Source organism: Anopheles stephensi, unplaced genomic scaffold, assembly GCF_013141755.1.
Source record: "Anopheles stephensi strain Indian unplaced genomic scaffold, UCI_ANSTEP_V1.0 ucontig30, whole genome shotgun sequence".
Taxonomy (NCBI): domain Eukaryota; kingdom Metazoa; phylum Arthropoda; class Insecta; order Diptera; family Culicidae; genus Anopheles; species Anopheles stephensi.
The window spans coordinates 22,459-47,016 of NW_023405236.1; the positions used below are offsets into that span (position 1 = coordinate 22,459).

A 24,558-nucleotide genomic window follows, 5' to 3' on the forward strand; every position below is an offset into this window, starting at 1 on the left:
GCAGCGGAGGGTGAGAATTTCCGTAGGAAACACGTTGCAATTTCCCGCCCCAGCCGATGTACGAACCAGCGCACGAAAGGAAGCCTTTCCCGAACCGAACCCGTCACGAAAGGATGCTGGCGTTTGGCCGTTCGGAAGACGATGTCGACAGCGAGATGCCAAACGAAACACGAACGAACAACCAAAACAATCCATCCGAACGACGACGACGACGACGACGACGGTTTGCGCTAGTGCTGCAGCTCTTGCACTGATACGAACCACGGCCCACGTCCAATGGCGCCGTTCGGTTCCGGTGAAGATTGAACGGCGAGCAGCGTTTAGTCGTTTTCAGAGCTCTCGCGCGAGCAGCTGTTGAGTTGGAAAACAGAGCAAACGCACTTCGTCGAGTTCGCGGTCGAAACCGTGGAAGCGACAAGGTGGAAACGAATTTCGTTTTGTTTGGCGCGAAAATCCGAATACCGATCCGTGCACGTGTGTGAGCGTGGAGTTTGAATTGCGGAGCAAAAATCCGTTACAAAGAAAGAAAGCGTAGCCGTAGCCGCCTTTCTGCTCTGGTTTCTGTTTTGCGTGCGTGTCGTCTTCAAAATTCAAAGCCTCATGTGCATAAATTCCTTGCAAAGCAGTCGTTTGCCTTCAAACACGTGTTTATTGAAGCGCTTCTAGTAGGTGGTCATAATTTATCCACGTTCCAGTGCACCTAGGTCCACCCTTCCAAATTTTCTTCAAAGCAGCAATTGAACGCGTACGGTAGCAATATCCTTAATTGGACGATTTGACCATTAAACCGCAATAAATTCGTGCAACAACCAGTGCCGAGCGTAATTAAGCGCACGGTTTGGTGGGAAAAAGGACCGCCGGAAGCACTCCATCCCGTAGATGGGTAGATGCCCGTTTCGCATGTAAGGACATTATCCGCAAGAACTGTAGCGGCCTCGTATCACTAGAGCAAGATCTTCCGAAGCCCAAAAAACGACTCTGTACAAGTTCACAGCGAAAGGAAAGGTTACAAGTGAAGTGGGAAGTGATTATCATTTGCGAGTGAGTGAACGAATTTCTTGTTGTTGTGTCCGCGTGCAACGGGGTGTGACGTACGGCTTAGAAAGGTTGCCCGGCACGGATTGCTGTCCCGGTTGGCACCCGGTGGGCACCTTCTTAAGTGGTTCGTGTTTGGAGAGGAAAATTAGTTCATCGCATCGTTTACCTATCGATCGTGCCGAGTGGGGTTGATCGTGTTGCAGCTGTACTGTGCTGCGTGGCATTTCATCCGTTACACCTTTCGGACCGGTTCCCGTGCCTTTTGGTTGGGGTCCGAAGCCTCGGTGCAAGGTAGGTACAATAAGCGGCGTACCCATGCAATGCATTCCCGACGGCCTTGTGCAGGGTGCGCGATGCGATCACTGACACTGTGTGAAGGTGATTGTTCTGTTTTTTATCCTCGAGAGTGTGTGTGTGTTTATGATCGAATGCTTTGATAGGGGCCGGCCAGTACGATAAGGTACTTGCTGCACGGTAGTCACAAGTGTGCAAGAAACTAGTTATGGAATTGGCCGTTGCACCTGTGGAAGCGTCTAGTGAAGAATGCTTTTTAAAGCAACTAAGTAGCCTTGATTACCTTCGCGGGTGAAGGCTGCATCGAAGAATGGTTATCTGGTCATCAGTAGACCACAGTGGGCTCGGTATGGAGCATGTGTTTAAAGTTTTTTTTTGGTCCGCTGCACCAGCTCTTCGATTGCACTTCGTATGAATTCTGTTAATTGATTATTTACTCTAGGTGATTATTTATGATTTTGATAAGTATTTTTTTTTATTAAGTTTGTAATGCTATAAGGCAGTTGATTAGATTTTTTCGAAATCAGTTTGTCATTTTTTTTATCTTCTGTTTTTCTAACTCTTTTATATTTCCATTTTTTTATTTAACTCTTGTGTGTGTTTTGCTTATATTTTCATAACCTTTTAAATCTATTGCAATATTTTTATTTTATTTTTAAATGATTCATAAGCTTCGTTATAACTATAGTTCATTGTGTTATCAAATATTTATTAGATTTTTTGTATTCAAGTTTTATAATTAAGCTCAAACAATTTGTTTAATGTTTAAACAAACTTATCTGCATATTTTTATGCTTTTCAATCATCAGTTGTTTAATTAAATTTAATTTAAAGTAAAATTATATAATTTTTTGCAAATTTTTGCATTATATTTTAAGCAATATGCTAGTTGTACACTTTTGCATGCAGTATTTTTATTTTTATTTTTTCAATGCATAGTGTAAGATCAATTTTAAACATAAACAACTTTTAAATGATGTTAATTTTTTTTATTAAAAATTTGAATAATTTTAAATTTTTTTTAAAATATGAATTTAGAATCTTTCTTAAAATTTTATAACAAAATGAAGCAATTACTTTCGTGTCACATTTTATGTTTAAACGTAAACAAGATAAAAATAATAAACAGCTCTAATTTGTTCACTATTGGTGCTTTCGTACATGCTTGCCTACATTTAGGCGCGTGCAAATCGAACTAGGAAATTGCCCTTTTTTAACTTATTTTAACAAACTAGTCAGCTTTGAAAACTATGGTGAATGAAATTGGTATCATTGGGTAGCAATTTACACTGGTTATTTATCTGAAAAAGTCATTTGAAATGGTAGTTAAATTAGCAACGTGCATTGTTGCATTCTTGTCAATTTTTAATAAGCTTCACCACAAAACCAATAAGCTCAATGCTAATTTGTTCCGTTTTTCGTATTAAAATTGATCATTGTAGCAATTTAAACTGTATCTCTCGCAGTTAGTTAACACATTGTACAGCTCCATTTCACCATTACAAACAAAAATAGCATGCCTTCCCTCATTAAATAAACATTGCTGCTAACCATTGCACACACATTTTGACTTTGCCTAGCGTTTGATTATTTCACCTTAATTTGGCTAATTACTAAAATATCCGCACCTGTTATCAACCGTGCCGGTGCGCCTTTCACTGTTCACGGTTCCACTTCAAATAATGACCAGAATTGCACGAGCATCGAGCTGCTGGTGACGCTCCCAACAAACGCTTCGGGCAGTGTCAGGTTTCAGGGCGGACGGGCACGATGATTGCGGAAAAGCTTCAATTGGAAAATTGGTGCCGATTTGGCAGAGAGTTCTCTCGTCACCCAAAACGTGGCGAAAGAGTTGAAAAGTTTTACCCACTTTTTCTATGTCCCATTCGGTGGGTGAGCGAAAGTTTGGTGACTTTTGGAGCTTGGCAGACACCACCAAGGACGACGATGACGCCCGATGTCGATCAATTAAGTAAAGATCTGTCCACGACACGGGCGAAGTGTGTTGCGAAACTGCTGGCGGCAACTTTTGGGCACTGTGTCAACCACCCGTATTCCGGGGGTGGGGTGCCCGTGGGCTACCAATTTAAAGTCCCCGGCCGGACGTGCTTGCAAGGATGTGACCGTACCGGGAACATCAAATCACACGTTCCGTTTGCATTTAATTAAACCACCACCGTCAACCACCGTTCAATGGTGGCCGAAAATGGCCAACGGGTCGGTCGAAAATACGATTTGCGGCATTCGCGAAAGACTTGTGCTGCCCGTTTTTATTTCGTTTGCGAGACGATTGTTTAGCTACCAATTTGCCAGGAAGCAAATGCAGGTCCTGCATTCCGGTCTGCCCTACTATTGACACACACACAAACACTTGCCTGCCGGATGCCGTAGTCAGAAACTGTCGATTTTTCCCCCTTTTGAGCCGAGCATGCACTTGTGTTTGGTTCTGGGAAACATCCAAGCACCGGGAAGAGATTTAATTGAATCAGACTTCAGGCCCACGGTACATCTTTCTCGGCGGGTCAGTTGAGCTGCGTTGAGGCATCATCTAATATGAAGCGTGTGAAATACGTTGCTGCGCGAAGACGCACCCAAAGCAATAAAGGCAAAGTGAATTATCTAAAAGCCTGACCGGGATGGGCTGCACACCCGGGGTGGTTGAAAGATGCAGGTGGATGGCGCTTGCATCGCTGTTGTCATACAGTTGACGGGCGACGATCAAGTCTACAAACAAGATGTGACACCGTCATGCAGAGTTGAACGAGGTTTGCATTACCTTTTGCGTTGTTTTGTGTATTTTATTTCCCGGCACACAGCAGGGAGAAAAAATGTTGACCGGCACCTGCATTTCTTTCTGCATCATCACGGTTCGCGACCGTGGCAACCTTTTCGCGGCCGTGCCAGTCATCTGCACTTTCAACGGCAACCGTATCGGAAAGCTGTGTGCCAGATGTTCCGGGGTTTTTTTAACAGAGGAAGCCAATAGGAAAATGGGAAAAAAAACTTGATTCCATACAGTTTCCGCTCCAGACCAGGAGACATTTAGCATGATTTTTCAATCTCCATATGTATCAGGCCAGTTGTATAACACAATCTGTTATACACGATTATCCTTACTTGGGTGATGCTCGTTGCGAGAGAAAATGTAGCCTTTTTCCTGCATGAGTAGCCTTCGCTTCTAACAGTCTTTCCACGAGTTCTTCGTGCATTATGTAGCCAACGTTTCGTGCCATGTTGGCGTCAATTGCAATGCAAACAAACGGCAAACACCATGCTAAGCGGTCCGAAAAACTCGTACCAGCTGGCACAAACTATTTTGAACGATTTTACAACGCTGAGTTTCATCATTGAATTGATTCGGGCGTTTGGGACTGGATTATCCAGTCTGTAACAACACACGTACGCCCAGCCATTACCGGGCGAGAAAAGCTACTCCAAAAGTGCATTCCTTGGTAGAGTTTTGTAGACGAACACTTTACAGCTGGCCACGTGTTTTTAGCTACTTCGGCTGGAGTGGTGAATTTGATTTTGACTTCCAGCGTTCTTGAGCAAGCATCCGTTTCGATTGACCGTAAGTTCATTTTGAGCATTTCAGAGAAGGATGATTGTTCAAAAATCACGTTGCCACATTACTGGAGCTGCAAACACTTTGAATCAACCCTTCTGGATGAGGAAGAACTAGATCTTCCAGATCAAAAATATGACAAACAGATGTGATTCGGTTTAAACGACGCCTCGTTTGTTAAAAATAATCTTTAACTTTGATGCACTCATTTGTACGGCTTGCATTGAATTGGTTTTATTTTTAGCAAACGCCGTTCAACTCATTGTTGCAGCGCTTCTAAGCTCGAACACTTTATTTTGTACGGTTGCCATCAATGTCACAGCTCATGCTGAAAAGATTATTAACAGTGAAAAATTACAATTTAATAACCCTCCTCCATTATGATGGGACGTAAGAAGATTTACCGGCTGCCAGGAAGCATCAATTACAAACGATTTGAGGGACTGGTTTCAACAAGGTTTCCTATTAAAATGCAACAACAAAAAAATACATCGCATTGCATACATTCAGGCGCCTGTTACCGAAACACGTGAAATGTTCGATTGTTCTTCTGCGCTTTGCAGTTCTCTTTTTTCTGAGGTGGATGACACACAGACACACATGGGGAAACCGGTTCGTCGTTGTACCATCCCAATGAATTGAGCGATTTCCAATTCTGACTCATGAGCCCGTACCGGGTTTACTGTCAGTGCAGAGCAAATGATGCTTCGCCACAATAATTACTGAATGTTGCTGTTGCTATTGCTGCTGCTGCTGCTGCCGCGAGTGGTGGTGTGCATATCATTCTCTGATTTGGAAGGCTTCAAACGGGAAGGAAGGTAATGTTGAACCCCCCAAATGTAGCAAAAACCCCTCCCCACCTTCCTCCTTGTCCGATGCAGTGATGTTAAAGCAACAGAGCAAAAAGTGGGCGCCTCGTTTACGAATTCATTTATCAGAATGAATATTAATTGCTTCATTCGCCAACGCGTGCCATCTCGTGTACTACCACCGCTAGCAAACGGCCGGATTCTGGTTGCTGCTGAATTCTGATGCTTGATGCCAGAATGTTTCGCAAGAAGCGCTTCGCTTTTCCCGGAGGCTGTGTGCGATTTATTTTCAGTTTATTTTTTATTTTTTGTTTGGTCAGAACGGCATTCGATCAGAAAGTCAAAACGTGAACGTGAACGACAGGATTTAAAAAGCACACACAGAATGAAAGGAAAACATCCAGATAACATTACACCTATCCAGCGCGTCCGAGGTCGTTTTTACAACATGCTTAACCTTGCCCCGTCCCGTAGCATGATTGTTCCAATTACTGTCCACTGGATGGACGGTTTCGTTGTTCCACGAGCGTACACACGGCAAACCGCACAGCAGAATCGATGAAAAATGTTTAATTGAACAGTTTCCATTTATCACAGCGGCTCGTTGCTTCCTGCAATCGTGTTCCGATGTATGCCGGTGCGAGATGCGGTGGAGGTGGAGCATTTTGCAAACTGTTTTGGTTGTGTGGTTGATGGTGAAATATGAAAGAGTGTGCCTTGCTGTACGATTCTGATAAATTGTGTATGAGACACATCGTGGTTGAAATTATGCAATTTCTAGGTTTTCGTGCAGTGGTTAACTAGTAATAATCCATATTCTTGGTGGAATATTTTGATTTGCCGACGTCAAATTATTAATGCCGTTCGTTCCGACTTGTTTAATGAATTTTAAGAAGGAACAGTTTGTTTCAAACTACCGGGATGTAATTATAGAATTCTAGAAGCTGGGCAGGTTTAAAAGTAATCAAAATGGGAAAGCACATCTGGGCGTTACGAGTTTATATTTCACATTGAGGTTTCATTAATTTTTAGGTAGTACCAGTGAAACTCTCTCTTCTTGACCCTAACGACCTCTTAGGTCATGCCTGCCGTTTCTGGCTTGCTAAACTTAATGATACCCCGTAGTTTTGAACCTTGGTCCCGCCGTTTGAATACCGGTTAAAACCCTGTACCCGGTATGCTCCTGTACAGTTTTTTCCCCATATCTAGTTAGGTTTATCTATCGATGGCTGTTTATTCACTGTGGTTTGAGAGCGTAGTACTGCTCAAGCACACGATATGTGTATCATTTTTAAGAGGCGAGACTCATGATTTGTTGATTACCTCAGTATGATCAATTGATCATCATTGATGAGAACTAGCAAAATAATGACCGAAAATAAATTCGGCAGTTAGATTTTGGATCTATTTTTGATGTTTATAAAAACTGTTCTAGCCGGAAGGGTACGATGGTAAGGATTTTTTTACTGATGCCAGAATATTTTTAGTACGAGGCGTAGAGTAGCACAGCGAGCTCGTTGGCTGGAGCAAGTGAAGTTGACCCTGCTGTAGATGTAGAGGAATACAGATTAGGACCTGATTTCTCTGGTAAAGGATTGGTGGCTTGGCTATGTCTAATAGACGTGCTACCTGTTCAGAATAAAAAAAAATGTTTAGGTGTTAAAGAGATACTCAATAAGAAGAAAGTCACCTGCCTTCAAAGAACTATTAAAATGAATTAAAAAAAAAATACTCTAAACGTTGTAAAGATGCATTGTAATCATCTTCAATGTTACGATTATTTTTATTTTATGCACAAGGACGGCTTGGCCGTATTACTAATGTTATCATTATGATTAAAAACAACTGTAAGCTCAAGGACGCAGGACCGAGGTTCAAATCCCATCCAGACCACCTCCCCGTACGCAGGGCTGACTACTGTGCTACGGGTAAAAGCAAGTCACAGATAGCCAGAAACGCCAGGCCAAACCCTGTTGAGGTTGTAGTGCCAAAGAAGAAGAAGAAGAAGAAACTAAAATGTCATGTGCCTCTCCCAGGCGGCATATATTTTCAGTTGCAAAACATTTTGACATTTAATATTATAAATGAACGCCTGATAGTATGCAATATGTTTTTTTAATTATATTTTCATTTAGAAATATGAAATGCAACTGGAACAAAATGACTTGTTCCTTTGATGGAACCGCCGTTTAAATGTGTTAAAATTGCGCTGAGCTCCTCAAAAATTGAGCCTGTTTAGCAATTGCATACATTTAGGTGCTATGAAACAAATCCTGACCGAAATAAAAAATTATCAGTTACGTGCTATTTATAAAAAAAAAAACAGTTTAATTGATTTCATGGTGCATTCGTGTCATCAGAAACTTACAAAGTCTTCATTTTTTTTGTGGACGATTTATAAGCACTACAGGATTCAGTTTATTTTGAAAGAGTGTTTCTTCTAAAATATCATGTTCTGAGCAAATACTTTGAGTGTTTAATTAGGCAAATAGTTCAGCTCTTATAAACACTTTTACGTTATTATGAATACTATGTTTAGTACGACAATTTAACAACAGCTTGTATAAGAATCTAGCAACTAGTAAGAACAACAGAAGTATAGGAATCGTACTGATTGTTTCCCAACTAAAGTAATATTGTTATTCAAAGTTTTTCTTCCTTTTGATTGCCCCACAAAAAGATATGCTGCATAAATGGCAATCAAAGTGTCTGCCGTGCTGCATTCGCCACGGTCTTAAACTTCAATTTCCAGCTGCATTACAGCACTGCTTAGCACTAATTAAATCTCGCAGATGTTTTAACGGCCAACCAGCACAGAGCAATGTTTTGCATTTTTGTTTGTCTCGGTTTCAAGAATGCCTTGTACACGGCTGCCACATTCATTCTCGAGACAGGCAAATCTCGTCTCCTGCCGAGGACGAGCCCAGTACACCGCGCATCGGTTAGTGGAAAATTTTCATTACAATACTTTTCTCCTAATTAGACACACCGTTCGCTACGAACTCCAGCCCGGCAAGAGGAATCACTTCACCCGCCCGAAAGCTTAACTTCAGCACGGGAAAGTGTCAGGAATGCATACTAACTTTCAGCCCCGGGAAAACGGTTTCGTTTCGTTTGATACATGCCTCTGCGCTTCTTATGGTCCGAAAACGACCAATATGGTGTATTTTATTCGTTTCACTGCCACGTTCTCATTCCATTTTCCCACAAAAAAGGAAAGGTTGGTATCGCTTCGCCAGCATCGGAACACTTCTTGTGGCCTTCTCACGAGCCACAGCTGTTTCTTTTCACTCGAGCTTTTCCGAAGCCGAAGAAGGGTGGAGTGTGAAAATTGAAAATTAAAACTTGCATTAAAATAATATTATTAAATTATAATCATGCTTCCAGAATCGGCAAAGAATACAGTCTCGCGGGTCGCTAAGGAAAAGAGAGAGAGAGAGAGAGAAAGCCAAGGAGGGAAGGAATTGTAAAATGATTATACATCGCGTCTTGAGTTTTCGCTCACTTTTTTCCTCCTCCTTTTTCTTACAGAGCACTTACATTTTCTCCGTGTTAAATTTTCTTGTCGTGGTGGAAACTAATTTTCACAACTTAAATTCAAAGCTGGGAGTATAGTTCGGAAAGTGGGAAAAGAACGCGAGTGTGGGAAGCGTATAAATCTGATATTACTGCTCCCGTCGGTACGCTGTTCTCCGCCGCTCTCCGTTGCCGCTCTGTAGCTGATGAATTGTAAAACGTGGAAAAATTCTTACCACAACCCAACGTAACCGTGACGATCGTTATCGTGCACGGTGTCGAATAATCCCGATGCCAATCCCGTAATGGATGGTTAGAAGAGTAATCATAAGCATTATTCCTTCCCGAGCTAGCTGCAGGCGAAGGATGGGAAGTTCCACTCTTGTCCAGTTGCGGGAATTAAATTATAACTTTATTTGCCTTTCTCTTCGCATTATCTCATGCGAAGCTTTCCATTTTTTTTTCTGTTGCCTTACTGTCGGTCTTCGCCTACGCCGCGTACTTTCGGATCTCTCCAATTGCCATCTGTTAAATGGTGGAAAGTATCTTTATCTCGGCTGAACGACGAACTGGAGTTGTACAGATGGAGAGGAGGTTCGCTGCGGAGAGACAAAGATTTTCCACATGGAAATCGCATTCGCTGGCTTCACTCTAGCATCCTAACCGGAGCAGCGAAATTGGTACAGAAGCTCACGATGGAAAATTAAAACTCCACAAAAAGGCAGAACAGTGAAGCTTGGAAAAGAAAGCGAAATAGAGAAGAAAGAACAAAAAAAAACCCATCCGCCAATAAGAATCCCACAGAATGTACCCTTGTCCGTGGGATCCCTTTTTAAATTGGACGCTCGTGCCAGCTGTGTGCCTGAGTGAAACTGGGCAGTGAAATTAGCAAATGAGTTACACACTTTTTACGCTGTGGCCCGTTGACCGGATGGTGAGTGTAGAACTGAGGCAAGTAATAATTGGAATGGGAAGGAGCAAGAAAGAACGCAAACTTGATCCGGTCTTCTGTTTTTTTGTTTTCCAGGGGTTGAAGAGCAGAAAAGTTGTTAAACCGATAAAGGTTGGTCAACGGAAATTGATGCGGATGAAATTTGAAACTCACCGAAAAAGGGATAATCTTATGGAAAAGGGTTAATAATGTTGGAATGCTTCGGGTGGGCTGAAAGGAATGATGACAGATTTCTAGAACATGTTACTTGACACCTGTAGGACGAGTTTGTTTTATTTGAGATTTTTTGAGTAATTTGGAGTTTTTATGCTTTTCATTTGGATTCTAATAATTTCGAACGATTTTTTTTATTTTTTGTTAATATTTATCTCTATCAATATAAGCCTCTTCACCAGCATAAACACATAATAAAATTGTATATCGATCCATTAGCCTAGGCGATGCTTTTAAATTGCATAACTTTAGGCGCTTCAAATAGCAAACGGTTCAAAATCACTAAAACGTACTAATTAGGGATGTTTTGTTCAAGAACTTTAAAGCATATTTGCTCAAAACGTTTGTTATTATTATTATTATTTATTTATTATTACGGACTGATGCCGTATTGTACTCAAAACGTTTGATTGTAATAATTATTTACCCTACAGTTATTATGCCACCCAAACAAACAAACATTGCTAAGCTCTTTAAACCCCTTTAAGAACTTCCGTCTAAACAATAACATTCAGCTTAAAATGAAAGAAAAAAAATGCCAAACTTTCCCGCATACAACCAAAATCTTACTCTTCCCGACTTACACCACAAGATGAGTCTATTTCGTTGTTTAAGCACTCCATAATACTCCCATCCTCTCTGCCCTTCTCAGGCTTCAGTTGTTGCTCCACTTGGCACTGGGAAGCAACTCCTCCCATGGACGAACGTTCCCCCTTTTGAGCGGCACTAACCACTACGCTACACGGTGCCAAAATAACCGCAAACTTTACCACCCGAAAAACTACCACGAAACATTGAAACTTTACGATCCGCGAAGCCATCCTCTCGGGACATCGACATCGTGCCGGTGGGAATTGCCAGGACACGGTGCAGCTCTTATTTCCTGCTCACATGCCAAACGCAAACGGTGGGGGCCCCCTCTCGGAAACTGGAACCCCGGCCCGGTGTGGATGAAAGACAGTGAACCTGTGCCCCCCCCCCCCCCCTCCCGAAATCGGAAAGCTTTGAACTAACTGAACTGCAACCACGGATGCTGGTGGAAAGTTTTGAATGCCCGTGAAGTAGTGGCGTCGTATACGCGAGCTCCTCGTGCGAGGGTTTGCACCCGAGAACGATGTAAGATTTTAATTGCTTTGCTCTACACCGATAGCCATTGAGCTGAGGGAAAGTTGCGATATTAATAACGCGAGATGGTGGTATCATTCATTGGGTTCGTAATGGCACATGGGTAGAAGGTGAGACAAAAAAAAAACAAAAGCCGGATCTCCGAGGGCGTCGTGCTAAATAGAAATCTTGGATCGGTGGTCTAAGTGCTGTTAAGAGGTTGTGAAGATTTTTTTTACCCTAAGATTGTGATCGTTTTGCCAACATCTCTTGTGAAGAGACTCGAAACCTCGTAGAATACGAAAGAAGATAGGGAGAAAATTAATGGAAAAAGTCTGCTGCGCCTCATTGATTTTGTGTTAGCGTTGGTTCACTCAATTGACGGACGATACTGTTGGGACACTGGCCAAGCAATCATATTCCCAGAATGTTTGAAAGTGAAGAAAAGCAGTTTACGTTTTTTACTACCACTTGCTAAGTATTCCGGTTTTCCGTATTATACCTCCTTCAAACACGCTTCTTTCTGCTTCGGAGCACACAAGTGCATCCGTTTTTGTTTTCTCGTTGCAGTATCCCTTTTTCCCTTCTTGAGTGTATCATAGCCGGACAAAGATTAAGATTACGGAAAGGGAAAACAAACTGAGATTCTTGGGAAGAAAAGTTGTAGGCAAGCGAAAGCAAAAGCTGTTCTCGAGTCAGCTGTTTTTACCGTGCACGGCACACTTTTGATGATAAGAGCATCTGACGTGACCTAAGCTGTTTGTAGTGCATCGTCGGTTACCAGATTTATTTCGTGTTTACAAGTCGTGACCTATACAATTAAAGATTTTTGATTAAAAAAAATTCTCAAGGGTTTTCTTGATTTTAAGTGATTTTTCTAATTAAATAAGAACAATTAGTGTTTCTCGAATGAAGGTCTTAGATGCTGCTGATGATATAGCACACTGTCAATTCTCTGGAAAAACTGTCAAATTTCGTTCTATGTGTCAAGCAAAACAATTTGACAGCTCTCTCATGAAATTTTAGGAGAACAACGTGCAACGAGTTTTCTCTTCCACGAACTTGATAGTTCATTTAGTTTCCCTTACTATACTCTCAGCGGGAAGATTCTGATTATCCAGTACCCAGCTCGCTCCGGTTAATCTCAATGGGTAACTTAAGCCAAACTTCGCAGCAAAACAATAGACCAAGTATCAGTTTCTTAGGAAAGTCATACCAGCGTTCGCTTTATGCTGCCGACTTTTGCAACTCTGACTTCCGTACTCCCCGGAGCAAGCGGTCTCTCCCCGGCAACGCAGGACATGACTCAGAATTACAGCTAGTCCACGTCCAAGTTTTCAATTTATTATGAATAAAATTAAATCAGTACACTGTTTATCAAAAAGTTCGTCCCCGTTGGCCGCTTACCAACCGGGATGGCGTAGAACCATTCGATAGGTCGTCAAAAAGAACTTCACCGTGTACGATGTGGAAAGTTTTCGGTATTGTTTTCCTCAACTTCCTTACGACGAGTTAAGCGACGTTATCTTGTAGTTGTTGGTGGGGTTTTTTTTTTCTTCCTTCGCTCTCTCTAATGAAATCTTCAATAGTTCGTTCTAGCGGATGAAGCAAGAGCTATCGATGCTTTCCGATGCGCTAAAGAATAGCTGTATTGACAAAACGGATGTATTAAACCGGAGTTGAGAGAAGGCTTAATGAAGGTGCTTCCTCCGGTAAATCGTGCCCTTCATCGTGGTTCCCGGTTTTCGTCCGCAACCGCGCATATCCTCCACGAAAACCCGTCCAAGCGTACAAGTTGGACATTACGAGGATGAATGCTAGTTTGTGGAGGTTCGGATCGTGGAAAGTTCTTCGATTCCCTTCATTAACTGGCAAAGTTTTGAGGAGGCAGCTTGCCTTTAAATTTCCACGAACACAACAACACAGAGCAAGGGGTTGAACCCCGCGTGGCATAGGGAGCGTGTGTCTCGGAGTTTACGGAGTTGATAATGGAAGGGTAAAGTTTTTGTTAAATGTTGTCATTTAAGCATAATAGTTTAGTTTTATTTTTGACAACCCTCTCATTAGCCAACCACACCCCAAAAAAGCCCCAGAACTCGACCCAGAGTTGGTGGTTACGGCATTATCACCCATGTTGGACCTCGAACTTTCGGTTCCGAAAGCGAAAAACCACATGCTAAACGCCATCGGCCGCGTCTTTCACTGCATGTATACGGTTCAAAGGTTCAGATGGACTTGCGAACGAAAGCGCCGGGAATGTTCCAAGACGAATTTTGGGGGAATCTTCATGATTGTGTATTATCGCGCCGCTTGTCCGGCACCCGGTGACGACTCATCGCACGGGTGTGGTTTACCGAAACCCAATCAGGTCACTGTTGGAATCATACTGGTTTCAACCGAGCTGGTTTGTTGCCGTCCACTGATAGACTGCGGGCCGGATGTGTGCCCACAGTAACGGTGGTCTGACCAATGTGTCTGGATCAATCTGAGATGATTAATTGTGAGGCTACGGTGATACAAGGGAACTGCGTGATAATGGAACAAGAGGCAAAGGTCTTGCCGGTCTCGGCATGTTGAAACGCATGATCAGTTGAATTATGTTACTGCAAAATAAAACAAACAACACTGCTCGAAATTGATATTATTCTACACAAAGACGCACATACCAATTAGACGTGGTCAGATTTTCACTTAAAAAGTACTCTTATCACTTAATTTTTCGGTAGAATTTATGACATGCGCCGAGCGGTTTTTACGTCATTGGGAGAGAAAGGAGGTTAGGGTAAAGATCTTTACGATTTCTTGCTTATCTCTTGATTTGACGCCATTGGAAGTTTATGATTGTTCTATAATTAGAAGTTTAGTTTTATTAACAAAAAACTATAGTTTTTTATGATTTTTTTCTGTACGTAAATCTATAAAAAACTTCCTTTTTTTCGATCACATTTAATCATGAACAAAGCAAGAGCGATGTTTTAATCAGGACTTGATTTATTTGTATAATTATACGTAATTCAATACAACAAATATAGACAAATGTGAAACGAAGCACACAAATTGTTTAATGAATTTGCTTGAGAAGTAATAAGTAATGAGGGTTGGATATGTTGTCCTTAACAAGGAAAAACGAATATCTTTTCTTCATGTTGTTAATAGCAAGTATTGAAAAGCTCATTTAATGCTTTATTTTTATACTATAATTCAAAAAGTCCATTGATTGTTTTAAAAGCTTTAAAATAGATCATAATCAATGTCCACCAACGAAAAAGATTTTTTGAATCATTATAATAAATTATATTATTCAAGTCTCATCTGGGCTGTTCCCCCATGGTGAGGATTGACTATCCAACCAGGCGGTAACAATAAGTATAGTTAGCCAGAAATGGCAGGTATGACCGTTAGACCATGAAAAAAGAAGACCTGATCAAATAATTTCATTGTCAACGCTAAAGATCACCTGATCACTAACGTCAAGAATGTCTTGAAAAATTTGTAAATATCAATTGTGGGCTTACTCCAAAATTTCGGGAGGATTACTTCTCATGCCTTTGGTCCCTGCAGAATTAGTACATGATAGTCCGTTGGCTTAGTGACCAAGGTGCGGCCGTTCAAAAGTAAAAAAAAGATATTTGTTCAACGGACACGTGTGATCCATGGAGAGTTGTTATAACTTGCTCCAGAAGGCAAGATACAGGTTAAGAGCAGGAAAAAGCTTGAAAGGCAACCTACTGACCAAATTGCCAATTGAGAAATTGGTACAGGGATTTTAAAATAGTGGTATCAAAAGGATTATTATCGATGATCGATGCATCAAAGAGATACGGGGGGCGGCCGTATGACAGAGTTGACAACGGCCGTCGGTTTTCATATGGCAGGACCGGGGTTCAAGTCTCATCTGGGCCGTTCCACCATAGTGAGGACTGACTATCTCATTATCATTAAGTCTAGTAAACCAATTATGGCAAGCATGACCATAACCCAAGAAAGAAGTTTGAAAAGAAATATGAACAGCAAAAACACGATCTACGAAGGAAACGATGTTGTGTCTATTGGCTACTTTTAGGAGTTTCAAATAAGATATCTAGTCGAAAGCAATGAAATGTTTGGATATTACTTTTCCGTAAGCTTTCAACTATTAAATTACGCTTGTAGTTTTACATTAAAAAGTGTTTTAAAATGAAGCAGTCCGGAGGTCAAGGCAGTAGCGGCACCGATTTTCAATCGGTAGGGCTGTGCATCGAAACCCATTCGGATTATTCCAGGGCGCCATACAAGGAAAAAGGGTTTTAAACTTGCATAATTGATTTTTATGTGTTTTTATACTACTGTAGAAGAATAAATTTAATGAAAAGAGGCATACAAATTTATTTTTCAACACGAGAATCTCGAAGCCAAGCGAACAAGAAGGGTAGCAATGCGTATTGCATACTTTTAGGCTTAATTTTTCATATCAAAGCAATCTGTAAAACTTAAAGTATAAAAGTATAAAGCTATTGTTAATTGCTTACAGTTTTCACTATAGAATTTTGCAAATGATGTTAATTTGTAATTAATTTTTGATAGCTTTTATTTAAAATCCTGTCTAATAGATGCATTTCTCCTTCAAGCTTTACTATTAAATATTATAACGATAATATCGTTCTTACGTATATCTGTCCAAATTGTAGCTTAGAGCTTTTAAATTGTCAATCAAGTGAGCTTTTTCTATCTCGTTTTTTTCATATCCCATCTCCGAAATAGAGTGGCAGCCCCTTCAAGCGAGGTTAGTGACCGTACACTCACTCACTCGCACCCCGACTGTCCCGATGATTTATATTATTTCATTCGTGAAATTTATAAGAAAACTTTCTGCCCACGGGTGGCCACACGAAAAAAAAAACCACTCGCAACCATCGCGCGTACAACGCACACAAAGTCACAGGTTCAAAGTTGTTTGCCGGGTTATGGGTATCACGGGCACCCAAACACGCACAGGGGAAAGAAACGAACGCCTTACAAAATAAGCCTCGCGGGCATGGTTGCAATATGAAATGTATTAGATGGGACGAAACTTATGGGTGAGAGGGCGTAAATTGAAGATGTTTGAAGTTTCCGGAGGCAGAAAGAAATTGCCCTACAAAAACTCCACCGTTTCCCACCGGCGTGCCAGCTAGTGGCCTGGAGGAAAAACTTTCACGGCAGAATGAGCAAACAAAAAATGCACAAAATCAAATATAAAAAGATACGCAAATGAACACCCTAATGTTTATGGGGACCGTTTATTACAAGTGTCATCGTTTTGTTGGACTCACTCAGTTTCACTCGCTTCGGCCGTTCTGCGTTTGCGTGCGTTTCTTGCGTCCCGGAAGGAAAATGAAGGACCAACATCAAAGCTTTCCAACTTTGTCATTTCAATTATCTTACACCATCATCTGTGTGCCTCGGGGCAACAAGTAAAAGCACGACAAAAGAGTTGTCTCGTTGCGGAAGCGGTGTCCAAAACGGTCAGGAAGGATATTTGGCAATTTATTGTCGAAAAATGCTTATCAAAAGTTGTCAAACGTCTCTAAACGGTTTCATTATGCGAACAGAACACGCAAGAAAGAAAAGTTTCCCCCTCGGTTTTTTTTCCTGCATTCGATTAAATAATAGCTACACCGCTTAACAAAGCAGAATAAACACAGACAAGCGAGCTTCACTTAGCATAAAAGGGGAAAACAAATAAACGGCTCAACTGTCCACACGCGCTCTCGATGGGGAGAAAAAAAAGAAGCTTTCCCACCCTAGTATGAATCAAGCAAAACAAAAAAAACATTTCCACCACTGACCATATTTTTTCTGCTTCTTTCTTTCTCAACTCAACAGGTTACAAGGCGTCAACAAACAATAAACATCCCCCGGCAGCGCTTTTTTTTCGGTTTCTGCCTGCTCCAACCATCCAGCGCGTTCACACTATTCGTAACCGGAAGGCCGAGTCCTCCGAGAGTAAGTGGGCATCAAAAGCAAATATTCCGAAAATTCTTCCAACCGAGACACATCGGTTGGCTCCCACACCGGTGTTTGGAGTTGGAGAAAAATATACTTCCTCTCCCGTTCTCCCGAGTTGGAAACGGGGAAAAGTTGGAACAGTAGGTGGCACGGTGGGAAAAATAAACCACCCTAGTAGCTCACCCTAACCGCAAGAGAAGAAAAGTTTGTCGGGAGACAAGAAAAAGGTAACGTGAGAAAAAAGGAAAGGAAAAGCCCGGACTGGCGACAGATATGCTTCGAGCGGTGACGAGGTCAACCGAAAAACCTCAACGCAAGTAGACGCTACGAAAAGTTTCCACGGTCAGAAAGGAGAAAGTGAACGAACGAAGGCGTTCGTGCATGAGAACGAGCAGACAAAAAGGAGGTGCTATCATCCTTGTATTTTTATTTTTTGAAAGCATTCTTATCACGTGTGTGTAATACGAAACGAGGTTAAACGTAGGGTGGTATAAGTCGCTTTTCCTGACCGAGAGCGCCAAAGATTGACCGAGTAGTCTAACGAAGCACGGTAACAAAGCGGGAATTAAATTTTCCACTAAACGGGGTGACAGAAATCCTTCCTTCAGTCCCACCCCGAGTACGAGTACGTTGAGGAGCGAAAAATCCACCCCGAAGGCCGTGACCGTGACGAACAATTCATCATCAAACACACACACTCAAACAGGATGAGGATTAGGAGGAGTGTGAATATTAGCAATGGCAGTGTCTTTCATCTGGCGCTCGTCACTATGGCAGGTAAGTACTGCCTAGCATAAGCCTTCCACAGTCGTGTGTGTGTGTGTGTATGTTTTGGGTGCGTGTGTGTGTGTGAACTTTTCTTTGGCTTGACTTTTCTAACACCTTTGCAACACCCGGGAAGGTATTGTTAACACGTGGCAAATCCGTTTCCGTTTCTTTTGAACAATGCCAGCAAAAACGAAGAGCAAACACTGTGCGTACGATTAATCACACTCGTGGAGGTCCTCTGGGCTGTGCAACGTTATTCAGGCAGCCTTTGACCTTTTTCTAGTGTTTTTTTGTCCGGGAAAAAGGTGTGTAAAACACATTTTTCCAAGAATACAGATGTATTCTTTGATATGATCGCTTGGGGTGTGTTTGTTTGTTTGTTCATTTCAATATCACAACCAAAGAAGATATGTAAAAAAATGAGCTTTTATTATTTATTTTAACGTAAAAAAATGATATCACAAAAATTTTCCTCATTATGGTTCAATTGATAATTTATTCCTTGATGTTCGGGAACATGTGATGGTTCCCTGTAATATGACAACTGAAGCAAAACCAGTAAGCACACGAATGTAATGCTTCGTAACGCTTTTCTAAAAGTCTTTTTTTTGCTGGGAATTTCAACTACTGTAATGAAAGTAATGTAAAATTATTAAGTTGATTGCTATATTTTTGAAACAAGCAAAAAACAGAGTTACTTTATTTTTAATTTTAGTTTAGTTTAGTAGGGATGGTATTGGTGTCCCAACCATTCTGCATCCTCTTAAGGTCTTGGCTTGTTATGTTTGGCTTCCTTGACTTGTTCATGAGCCTACGGATCAACTAAAGCTGTTGATTATTTTGGCCAATGATTTACGAGAGTTTTAAAACTAAAATTTTTGTTAATTTGCGGATGCATATAACTGTGGTACAAATTTAGAGAGGTAGATATGCAAAAAATAGTATTATAATATCTTATGATTTATTCTGTTCTAACCATGAATTGAGTCACAATTTTTAACAACCACCCTGAATTATAAAAGAGACTAATCTGTCTGTAATGGGACGGTCCGGTGACCGAGGCGATAACGGTACCGGTCTTCAAACGGGAGGACCAGGGTTCAAATCCCATCTAGACCGCCTTCTCGTCGTCGTAGGGTTGACTACTTTACTAGGGGTAAAATTAGGTAAAATTTGGTGTTGTTTAGTGATGTTAGTGAGACATGAACAAAGCATAAAAAACGCATTTAAGTCCAAAATAAAAAGTTCAAATTTGCCAGTGCTCACATGATCAAATGTACTTTCAAAACTAATAAGTCTTTAAAAGCTACACATTTGCATACTTTAAGGGGTAGTTTTAATGAGAGCTTAATTCATCGAATGGTTCATTAAAGCTGAACATTCAGGAGACTTTTCTCTAAAAAATGAATCTAGAGGCAAAAAAACTGGCTAAACTTACATTGTCAACATTGGAAAAGAAGTAAACAGATACCAAACTAAGGATAATAATCCGTTTTTCATTTGACTAGATAAACAAATATTGTAATACTCATGAGCATTCCCTAAATGATGCATTTCATAATGTCCTCTGCAAATCATTTTACCATCATGCAAGATCGGATGCAGAGTCGAAGTTGGCAGACTTACCCCCGAACAAGCAAAACGATAGCATCCACCAGCTGGTTAATGATTCCCCTGGTGTGAATCACTCAAACGGGGCACCAATGTTGCTCACATTTCACCAACGCAAACCCTGGAAAACGGAAAAGATGCCCATGGGGTAGCAAGAAACACAAAAAGAAAATGCTCCTTAGCACTGCTGCACCACACAATGTGTCCGACTTCCGAAGCCACCAGGCAAGAACCGTGTACGCAAGCAAAAACCGGTCCAACCACGCTCCGACTTCCGTTTGCGCTGTGTGCGCGAGTTTGCCAACAAAAACGCATCCTTTAAGTGCTGCCGCTAGTGTTTTTCGTCTGCCCGGTTCTGCAAAATCGTACACCATTATCCGTGCATTGAACGCGGATGCTGCTCCCGGTGCAGCAGTTTCCGATTTTCCCGCAGTTTCCACGCTTATCTCACCTTCCCCGGGGGGCCGATTTCGGCAAATTACATTTATTTACATGTCCCGGGGATTTCGAGGAGGGAAGAATGGCCGGGGGTTTCGGTGCGGTGGCGAGAGGATGAGGAGCAAGAAGGACGAAAAACACGTTCCAACCTTAGGTCAGTTAAGCTCCCGCTTTGACTGGGGACAGACACGCTCCGAGAAACGGGGCTAGAACATGATGAAAGGGCGCAGCGACTCGGGCGCTGTTCTGCTAACGAAAACCCAACATTCGATCGCAGCAGTAAAGCAGACCGCAGTACCAAAGCTAATATACTAACGGGCCGGGTTTTGTGCTGCTTAACGAACTTTTCCCACCTCACCGAACGATACCCAATGCGGATGAAACGTGGACCGGGATGTGCAGGAGGGTTTTGTGCAGAGGGCACCTGCTAATCGGATGATCGGACCGGGGATTGGTGGGTCAGCACAGCCTAGACCAGTGTTCCCATTTGGGGCGTTGTGGCCACACGCTCATCAGACGCTCGCGACAGTGCCGTGGACAGTGTCCAGTCGACGGGTTTGTTGTTAACAAAATCAATTAAAACGAAACCGACCGACCGGCCGGTGGCGAGGGAAGGGCCTGTTGTGCGTGTGTTTGTGTGCAGTTCTCGAAAATTGTGCGACGCTTTTGGTGTGCATTGGATCGTTGCATAAAGCAATCATACTTACACGCAAATGCAATTGCCACAATGTTCGCGGTGTTTCAATTTGGCGAGTGCACGTTCGGATGAAAGAGAAATCGATACCGGTTGTGAATTCCGGTGGAAATATCGTGATGCGACGCTTCTTTTTTTTTCTCTCGTGTATGTGTGTGCGTGTGTTATTGTTAACATCAAAATCGAATTTTAACGGGAAGAGCTTTGGTACGCCGCTTCATCAAAATCGATCGGTGCAGGGCGGTATGGTGAGGAAGGGAAAGATTTGTAAAAAATGATGAATGTATATTTCATTTCGCTGGTGTTGTTTTAAGGCCGAAATGAATTTACTGGATTTTTTATCTCGAATGTTTGATGATCAACGGTTTTATCCCTAAGATTTGTTTGCATTTTTTTCGCAAAGCTAGTTGCTCAACCTGACAAAGATTTTCGATATCAAAATTTAACAATAACGCCTAAAAGTATGCAATCATAGAATGTCGAGCAATTTTGAAATCCTTCACGATATTTATAGAGCGTTTCAATTAGAACTAATACAAGAACATTGAGCCATAGTTTCAAGAAATGTGTTACAAATTTATTTCTTCCTGGTTCGTAGCGGTTCAACGCCAATTAAATTACTCAATGTTTTTCTTCTAAAATAATATTTGAATCTTTTCAGTTCATTCTCGTTCTTCATGATCGTTTGCTTCTTCATACTGGGGGACATATGATTAAATAAAGTCCTCCAGGAGAGGACTTCGAACTTCGAAAAAACCTGTTCTCTGATGGGATCAGTTGGAAGTATTCCTGATCGATGAAATGCTCTTTGATAATTGTAAGACTTGTCTCATGAGCTACATCTCAGATATGACCTGTGCGTTTTCCGAAGTAAAGTTTATCTTGTCCGTCTCGTCCATTCTACACCATGGAGAAGGATTTTTTTACTCCAGGAACCAAGTTGCCCAACGGTTCAACCTCGATACATTTAATCCTTGGGGCCCTAGCATAAGTCTACTGTGCGAATACTGTACAGGTGAATGTGGTCTTGAAGATCCAAATCCTCTATGCATTAAAAATACTTCAATACTGTTGGCAGGGGGTCCATTCCTAGGTTTTATCGTCTTTTTCTAAAAAATAAATAAATATTTTTTGAATTCATAGTAACATGTTCAATCGATCATTAGGAAGTCCCTTACCATTTCCAACCTTTTTAGCTCAAGATACAGCTCCAACTTTTTGACGGTTTTGGCCACATCCATAGCTTAAAATCAGCTGGTAACGCTTTAATATATTTATTGTACACTTTATACAAAAAAAATACGTTTGAGTGAAATGTTGAAATGGAGAACCAACGACTGAAAAATTTTTGAAGTCAGTCAAGTCAAGGATGCTTGAATGCATCCAAACAGTCCTTTAGATTGAGAGTTGAATAATTTATTTACAATAATTTCACAATCGAAAAACATCCAATAATCGAAATTAAACCACCATGTTCTGCTCTCCGCTTAAAGTGCCAATAATGATCGCCTCACTGCAACATCACGTTCAGCTGCGAACATGTACTTGAAAATGGTAGCCAAGGGACACGCGTTTCATAATGGCGACAACATGCGTCACCGTGATCTTCCCTTGAGAGAGCACTCAGCTGAAACCGGCCCACACCGGTGCCCGCGTAACAGCCTTCCCATCACGTACCCCTTATTATATTCTTTCCACTCCCATTTGTGAAGGCTTTAATCGAAACCCGAAATAAACCCAATCCCGTCCTTGTGTCTCGCGAAACCCCATTAAACAGCGCGAGCACGGAACCCACAACCGTACCGTGCCTGGGTCAAATTCTCAAATGCATCTTGCACACGATTGGGCAATCATCCCCAACTCTTTCGATGATTTTTCCACGGCACACAGTACAGTATAGTTGGGCGTTGGGTTAAAAACGAATCGAGCATAAAATGGCAACAAGCTGTACGGAACGAAATTGTGGGTTGTGAGGAATATTTCATCCGGTTCGGTCGGACTCGGATACATCGGTCTCCGCTTTGCTCCATCACATGCGCCGATCCGGGGTCAAATGCTTCCATTTTATACGTTTCGCCGTCCCTGTGCGTGCTGTCCCATGTGTACCGGCTCGTTATTCATTAACGATTTCATCTGTTGTTAAATAATCAAATAAAATTTTAAAACAAAAGACCCTACGCTATGCGCCGTCCGGTGACCAGGGACTAAGGGATGCCCGGTGGGATGGAAGGTGGTGGATGAGAAAGGGGAAGCGAGGGCTCAGGAAGGGACGAGGGCCTGGGTGAATGGGTTGCGGACAATTATGGCTGACACGAGGGCTGCCCTCATCCAATATCGCCCGGGTCAGGATATTGGTCGAAAGACAAATGCCGAATCCAGCAAACCGAACAACCACCAACCAATCACCCACAAAACTACTACGTGCTGCGCGTGCTGCCAAAGTGTAGCCTTGCCAGGGCACAATTGTGATTGCAATATTTTCCCACCCCCCCCCCCCCACTTCACAGTCCTCCCCTTCACACACACCTACCCTCCGAAGAGTTGTTGGAGCGTTAAAACATCGCACCAAAATATAACTATAAACAGCCACTAGCCAAGCACTCAGTCGAGCGAGCCAGACAGCGACAGAAATGCGTTATGAGCGGAGAGGGCAGCAAAAAAAAAACAGCTATAGAACGAACTCTATGCACTGTGCACATTTAATTAAAATTCACCCTGTCCTCGAACTTTATCCTGTGACCGGTTAAAGGAAGGAAGCACACGTAAAAAAAGAAGCTGTTCGAACGAACCCAGGTAGCTGTGTAGCTTCCCTGACCCTTTCAAACAGCCGGGCAAAATGGAGCGGGAAGTTGCAGTAAATCGATCATGCCATTTCCCGGAACTTCGCGGCACACACTCACTAGCTTAATTTAACTACCAGGCCAAACACAGACAGGGGTAATAAATGGGCAAAAAAAAAAGGTGGAAAGAACGATAAAACCGAGCAGAAGGGAACAGACAGATAGTTTGCAACTTCATCTGCAACCACTGACTATCATGAGGATGTGGAAAAGTGTAGATAGAAACACACGAAGAAGAAAAAAACAAGCCCGAAGTAGTTAATAGATTGAACATAAACACAAGAACCAAGCACAGGCGGTTGGCTTACTTGATTAGGCAATGTTGTTTTTGATTCCGGTTTTTGTGTACTTCATTAGCGTGATTTTGATTTGACGAGGAGCGTGAAGCGTACATTTAATTAGACTTTATTTTCAACAGACTGTTGTTCTGTTTTATCGGGCACCGCTTTCCCCGATATCAGCATATTATTGTTTTCTCATGTATTTGTTTTGATTGGAGGTGTGTTTTGAATCGTTTTATTTGATGTTTTCATTCTTATTTAATTGTTATCTTCTCTCGTTTTATTGTGCATTGAAGTGTGATATTTCTGTAAAACAGCTTGATACATGTATGTTCTATTATGAGTTTTTTATGAGTTTTATGAGCTCTTCTTCTGTCCTTTTCTCATTTGTAGAATGCTTATTTCGTCAATACACAACGGGCTGGGCGTATTGCTGCAATTAATGTATGGAATCAATTATTTGCAATT

The 24,558-nt window shown here is 41.8% G+C and overlaps 1 protein-coding gene across 1 annotated transcript in view; it reads left to right on the plus strand.

Moving 5' to 3' along the window:
- The first annotated feature begins 274 nt into the window (after positions 1 to 274).
- The window catches only part of LOC118516472, a 56,323-nt gene continuing 32,039 nt past the window's right edge, over positions 275 to 24,558 (plus strand). The window contains exons 1-2 of the mRNA XM_036062390.1: positions 275 to 1,329; positions 17,336 to 18,235. Coding sequence (XP_035918283.1) covers positions 18,166 to 18,235 — 70 coding nt within the window. The 5' untranslated portion in view covers positions 275 to 1,329; positions 17,336 to 18,165. The remainder of the gene's footprint in view (positions 1,330 to 17,335; positions 18,236 to 24,558) is intronic.